General features: G+C 41.3%; 1 protein-coding gene across 1 annotated transcript in view; it reads left to right on the forward strand.

Moving 5' to 3' along the window:
• LOC111972225 (guanine nucleotide exchange factor DBS-like) overlaps positions 1 to 5,892 on the forward strand; it is a 74,037-nt gene extending 68,145 nt beyond the window's left edge. The window contains 4 exon segments of the mRNA XM_023999154.2: positions 642 to 668; positions 670 to 755; positions 3,032 to 3,129; positions 3,838 to 5,892. Of these exon segments, the coding sequence (XP_023854922.2) occupies positions 642 to 668; positions 670 to 755; positions 3,032 to 3,129; positions 3,838 to 3,929 (303 nt within the window). The 3' untranslated portion in view covers positions 3,930 to 5,892.
• The last annotated feature ends 1,529 nt before the right edge of the window (positions 5,893 to 7,421 follow it).

The following is a 7,421-nucleotide window of genomic DNA, read 5'->3' on the forward strand; positions in this document are numbered from 1 at the left end:
GATGCTCACAACTCCGCCACCCTGAGACTGATGCTCACAACTCCGCCACTCTGAGACTGAGTGACTCACAACTCCGCCACCCTGAAACTGATGCTCACAACTCCGCACTCTGAGACTGATGCTCACAACTCCGCCACCCTGAGACTGATGCTCACAAACTCCGCCACCCTGAGACTGATGCTCACAACTCCGCCACCCTGAGACTGATGCTCACAACTCCGCCACCCTGAGACTGATGCTCACAACTCGCCACCCTGAGACTGATGCTCACAACTCCGCACCTGAGACTGATGCTCACACTCGTTCGCCCACCCTGTAGACTGATGCTCACAACTCCGCCACCCTGAGACTGATGCTCACAACTCGCCACCCTGAGACTGATGCTCACAACTCCGCCACCTGAGACTGATGCTCACAACTCCGCCACCCTGAGACTGATTGCTCACAACTCCGCCAACGCTGAGACTGATGTTCCCTGAGTCCAACATGAGACTGATGGATGGACCTGCTGTGCACACACATACACACACACTCTAAAGTAACACGCTGTCACATACCCTATCCTTGTAGTTGTAGTTTGTCTTTGTATCTCCTCTAAATCACTTCTCCTTCTCCGGTCTCTCCCCACTCTCTGCTCAAAGGACCATGATCGCTTCCGTGTCCAGTTGAACATACGAGTCGAGGACGGCGCAGGACCTGTCTCTGGAGTCAGGAGATTTAGTACAGTTCCTGAAGGAGGCAGAGGATGGCCACTGGTGAGTGATGGTAGCACCCACTCTCTCTATCCTTTGTACACTCTCCATGAAAGTGCCTGCGATCTGGTTCAGGTTATTATTCAACTTACCAGGGTATATATGACTGAAATCATCCACGTGTATTGATCACATCTTTACTAATGCTGCAGAAATATGCTCTAAAGCAGTATCCACACCCATCGGATGTAGTGATCATAATATAGTAGCCATATCTAGAAAAACCAAAGTTTCAAAGACTGGGCCTAAAATAGTTTATAAGAGATCATACGAGAGGTTTTGTAGTGATTCCTATMTTGAAGATGTAAAGAATATTTGCTGGTCTGTGTGTATTGAGGAGCAACCAGATGCCAGAATTTACACATTTATGAAATTGCTTCTTCAATTTACTGATAAGCATGCACCCAGTGGATTGATGAGGAATTAAAACATTTTATGGTTGAGAGGGACGAGGCGAAAGTCTGGCTCCAAAGCCGATTGGCAAATTGAGAAATCATATGACTAAACTAAACAAAAAGATAATAACAATAATGTGCAGCTTTTGACATTATCGATCGTAATCTGCTGCTGAAAAAACGTATGTGTTATGGCTTTACATCCTCTGCCATATCATGGATTGAGAGTTACCTATCTAACAGAACACAGAGGGTGTTTTTTAATGGAAGCCCCTCTAACGTACACCAGGTAGAGTTTGGCATACCGCAAGGTAGCGGTCTTGCTTGGACCCTTACTTTTTTCTATTTAAACTAATGACCTACCACTAGTCTTGAGTAAAGCCTGTGTGTCTATTTATGCTGATGACTCAACATTATACACGCCAGCTACCACAGCAAGTGAAATCACTGCAACACTTAAAGAGCTGCAGTCAGTTTTAGAATGGGTGGCTAGTAATAAGCTGATTCCTTAATATATCCAAAACTAAAAGCATTGAATTTAGGACAAACTATTCGCTAAATCTTGTAGTGAATAATGTGTAAATTGAGCAAGTTGAGAAGACTGAACTGCTAGGTGTAACCCAAGATTGTAAACTGACATGGTCAGAACATATTGATGCAAGGTAGCTAAGATTGGGATAGGTCTGTCTGTAAAGCTCTGCTTTCTTGACATCACAAGCAACAAAACAAGTCCTACAGGCCATAATTTTATCACACCTGGACTACCACCCAGTTATATGGTTAAGTGTCACAAAAAAAGACATAGGCAAATTACAGTTGCCCCTGAACAGAGCAGCACAGCTGGCCCTTAAATTTACATAGAGGGCTAATATCAATAACATGCGTGTCAATCTCTCCTGGTTCCAAGTAGAGGAAAGGTTGACTGCATCACTACTTGTCTTTGTGAGAGGTAGTGGCGTGTTGAAAGCACCAAATTGTCTGTTCAAACAGCTAACACACAGCTCAGACCCCCATACATACCCCACAAGGCCTCCCAAGTGGGGTCTCTTCAGTCCCAAAGTCCAGAACAGACTCTGGGAAAGGCACAGTACTACATAGAGACATGACTACATGGAACTCTCTTCCACATCAAGTAACTTAAGCGAGGAGTAAAATCTGATTTAAAAAAAAACCCTGATAAAACAGCACCTTACGACGCGGACTTCGAAGAGAGACACACACACACACACAGACACACACACACACACATGCATACGCACACACACTGTAAAATTTCACATTTTATATTGTACATTTCTAATAATAGAGTAATAATGCAATATGGTGTATTGTTTTATTTATGATATAGGCTGTTGTTTTGTTGTGATGTAATTGTTTTAATCCTGTAGCTGATGGGGGATCCTAATAAATACTAAATACATGAGAAATGGGAACAGTGCACCTACTAAGTCCCTTCATGTGGGTGGTTCACATCAGGCCAAGGCCAGAGAGTGCTTGTTCTGCTAGGCAGAGCTGCAGAGTGTACAGGCAGAATGCTGGGAGGATTTAAATACATATATGAAGCAGTACAGAGGCTTTGGACAGAATCAACTGTCGGAAGCAGCAGCATAACCAATGAATACACAAGCTTTCCATCACACGAAGCAGGATGTCAAAAACTGAAACTTTGGACTCGACAGTTCACAGACAAGATCATAGAGAGAACTCCTGATCAAATACTATGCCTATAAATACGTGAGATTGTACACTCCCAGGGCCCCGTCAGCTCTCCCCACTGCCAGTGGCAGTAATCCAACTCCTAGTCACTCTCTGATCACTTATATTCCAGCATGAGGCCCTACACCAGCCTTTCCATTAAAGCCTACATTCTCTTTCATGTTTTAGGCTAGTCAAGAATCTTATTACTCAGAAGACAGGTCTGGTACCGCCCAGTATACTTCAGACAGCAGCAGAAGGAGGTCACTCATACTGTAACACTACTGGTATTTCTGACTAATCCACATCCATTATAAAATTATGAGGTATTCCTGGCATTGCAAGAAAACACTCACCCTAGCTCAAAGCAGTAGTTTGATTCAGTGCTGGGGGATTGGGCGGGGTGCGTGCTTGGGTGGACTCTAACGGTAAAGCTTTTGCCTGAGAGGTGAACAAGCAAAGCATGATGTCATCCATTGCAGCATGATCTCTCTCTCTCCTCCCTCCCTCACCTCAGCCTTCCCTTGAAATGTTCAGTTCACGGCCTTGCTTGTCTTGTTGTCTTGGAGCTCTGTCCTTTAAACAAGTGCTCTCTCAAGCTCTTGTCTGCACTGAGAGGAATCCCATATTCTGTTCTTTGCTTGGGCAGTTGACATATTTTTGCTCAGAGTTTCCCCACTTGAAACCATTTATAAGTCACATTCCAGCAGCATACTGGTTTGTACTACTATACAGTTTAATAGAAGCACTCTTCACTGGTATTGATCTTAATATTGTTTCACCATCGTGTCCTTCTTTACACTGCTATTAAAACTGCATTGTTTGGTCAGTCATTGTAGCCAGGCTATGCAACCCCTCGCTAAAAAGACTGATGGTGTTTAAATCCCAGAAATCACCATTCCCTTCACACCTGTTGCTTGGCCTCCATAAGGTTAGATCCTAACCTCCATCTATGTGACTTTACATCTTTAACTCTGATTTTCCTTACATTGCAGATATCTTCAGTGACATGTGCACAGCAGCTCTGTCTGACTCTGAGGAAAATGAAAACCCTACGTGGGGAGATGTATCTCAGGACAGCAGATAGGCACGATGGACCATTTGGCCATGAACTTCTGGAACATGCTGGTAGCCCAACTTGGTAAATCTTCACAGTGGGGCATCGATTTCAGCTGCTATGCTCAGACAGAAAACTACAAGCCTGAAGTCAAGTCAATAGTGAAAATTAGAATTAATGCCGAACTGTTTTGCCCTGCTTCAGCTGCTGAGGTTAAAGAAAGTTACTTTTACCACCATTTTGTCATGTCTCAAAACCTGAACATGATCTGCTAGTCAGTCAGTGCTGTCAAAGAAACTGTGCTGTGGCTTTGCTGCACACCATACTCCCTCCTGTGGCTTAATCATGTAACCGTTGTGAGGAGGGTCATCCTGGACACATAGTGGACAAAGAAGTGCTACCATGGAAACGGGATCTCTCTCCATCAAGGGGGAAAATGCTTGACCCATAGACTCAATTGGAGACGGGCTTGATTGTAATTCTTGCGTTAAGACCTTAACATTTAAACTTCCTGAAACGTTGTTGTTTTGTCCTGCTGAATTGTCTGCCAGTTCAGTTGTTTTATAAATAACTGAGGGAATTCTCATTTTGCAAGAGATTTACTTTTCCCTGAACAACAACATACAGTACATAGCTATTTACTTCATCTTATGTACATACATAATATATATWTTTTTTTCCACTATTGTAAAATATGTGTATAACTATTCTATAAATTCTCATCTGATCATTGTAAAAGTATTCATGCCAACTTCTTTCAAATTGTGGCTTCTAGTGGATTAATCTCAAATGTATGTCCTGGTTAAATGGTAGTGAATTCACTCATGAAATACCATCTTATGGTCGATTGTGCTTACAAGCATTGCACATAGCCCTGAACATATTTTATTAATCTACTAAAATTGTGGTACCATTGTACAGAAAATATTCCAATAGTACTGTACAGCTTATTTGGAAGTTGTATTGCTATACAGTACAGCCCCAATATAGAATGTTTTAATATTATGTATATTTAAGAACATAGCTTTGACCATCAGTGATATGACTCATATGATCCTTCAACTGTTCATCTGACTTTTGTTTAAACATCATTGTTTCTAAGCCATATAATGGCATTAAATGCCCCAGATATGGTATAACAGCATACATGAGATTGTATCGGGCCACAGTATAGCAATCTTTTAATATAAAGCGCTTCAAAAGGCTGTATTGCTACTGCAAACATTTTTTTGTATGTGTTTATTTGACCATTATATCCAGGTAAGTCATTGAGAACAAATCATTATTCACAATAGCATATTATTCAATGAACTTGTCGCATTACCTCAATGTAATTCAATCTCTTCCGAATGCCCGTCAAGGAGTTCTAACAATTTGGGGTGTTTAAGAATAGTAAGACATTGAAAGGTATAAGCACATGCACAAAGGGACTGAAGACAGAGGAAACTCTAGATGGAATGTAAAGAAGAGGTCTGGATTTGTTTTTCATAACCAAAAATGTTGTGTTCCTAATCTCTGAGACCGGACCTCTGCAAAAAATATCACTAAGACGTTATGAAATTCAGCCAAAAGGCAATGAATTCCCACGAAGCACAAAGCAACTGCCTTTTTAGACAGGTGCTGGACTCATTTAAGATGAGTTACAATGAAATGTCATTCAATCCGAGTGAATTCAGAATGCATCTGTGACTGTTTTCTATGGATAAGTGTACATTACTTTTCTGTAATTTTAAGTATATTATGAAATGCATGCATCTTGAAAGCCAATGTTAATTTCTGCTCTTTTGTCAGTGATCAATGCTGTTTCAGGTATAGCAGAACACAGCCAGCTCACTATATCATTATAATTCCTGCCTACCCATTGCTACTCCCTCAAGGGAAAGAAGAAAGACATTAATGTTAGACTTAAAGCATAATGTATTCCCTCAGTTGGTGACTGGTACTAAGTTTTTATCTGCTTTCTCCTACTGATATTAAATCATATTTTAAAGAAGCACATTATAACATTTGAAATGCTTAAGAGATCTAGTCTCTGGCACCAATAGCCAATAGCATTATTCATAGCATATGAAAATGATGACAAATTCCCTCATTCACCCTCARCCATAACATGAACCCGCCATTTAAGTGCACCAACAGATATCTTTACATAACTGTTATGCAACACAATTTTAGATACAATGTTTGAAAGATATGAACTTCTCATTTGGCCAAATTTCCTTGCTGGTGAGTATCATCCAGATGTTTATTTAACTAGGCAAATCAGTTAAGAACAAATTCTTATTAACAATAACAGCCTAGGAACAGCAGGTTAACTGCCTTGTTCAGGGAAGGAACAACAGATTTTTACCCTGTCAGCTCTGGGATTTGATCTAGCAACCTTTCGGTTACTGGCCCAACCTGCTGCCCCAGATGTAAAGGCAATAAACATTTAACATTTGATCATTTACACTATCTTTACAGTTTCCARTGGGATATAATACACTATGGCATTCCTGAGCTTCACTTCAATAAAGTCTTCCAAAAAATCTGAATTGTGCAGTGACAAAAAAAGGTGCTCATAACTGCAATGTAAACATGTAGTCCATCACTGTGATAGAAAGTGGTTGAAATTGAAAGTGCGGTGCAGGGGATGGCAGGGAGGTGGAGGGCACGGCTTCATTGAGCTTTGTTCTATGGTGTGTCTTTCAAGCTCCAGAGGGGCATACAGAAGTAGAAAAGAGCTGGCACAAAGAGCTGGAGATGTAACAGGCATACAGAAGCTGGGAGTCGAGTAAAAAATGAAAGGGACTTGCTTGAGCTCATCACTTTGTCCTTCAGGCTTGGTGCAGGTTTCCAGAGGTTCTGTGAAGACACACTCTGCACCACAGCCAGAAGGAATCCATCATGAGCATCTGCCCCTAGAACAAACCGAAGACAGTACAGTATGACGATAGGCTAAAACCACCGACAGAAAAGTTTATGAATATTTTAGCTAAAACTGCTTCTCGATCACACGTGTAGGCGATGTCATGGCAACGTTGGATAGCTCAAGCGTTAGAAACACGTCATCGGGTCTAAAGGTCGTCAAAGCCGTCAAATCAGACACTCTTTCGATATAAAGTTGTTTTTTACGAAAATTAAAGCGTGTCAGTTTTTCACTCATGAGGTTGGAGTAGAAACATGTTCAACTACTTAAGACATTGAGTCGAATCTAGGTTGTTTCTTRAGAGTTCGATCAAATTAACTAAGGAAGAATCTTTCACTTCTCTCATTGACTTCCCAAACCACAGATATAACAATGAGACAGATATTTCACCGGATGTATAATGTGAAGCATTCACTTGGCGTTCCACTCACTACCAAATATGGTAGTGGGAGGAAGCGCATTGGCCGGCAGTGGGAGAAGATGGATTTTGGCCGACATTCTGCTACATTTCTCATCGATTAAACATTTGATCTCAATACAGTTTTCTGTTCCCAAAACTAGAATATGTTATGAACAGAGTGGGCTAAGAAAACTTTACCCTTTGCCAAAGTAAC

The sequence above is a fragment of the Salvelinus sp. IW2-2015 genome, linkage group LG13 (assembly GCF_002910315.2).
Source record: "Salvelinus sp. IW2-2015 linkage group LG13, ASM291031v2, whole genome shotgun sequence".
Classification (NCBI taxonomy): Eukaryota; Metazoa; Chordata; class Actinopteri; order Salmoniformes; family Salmonidae; genus Salvelinus; species Salvelinus sp. IW2-2015.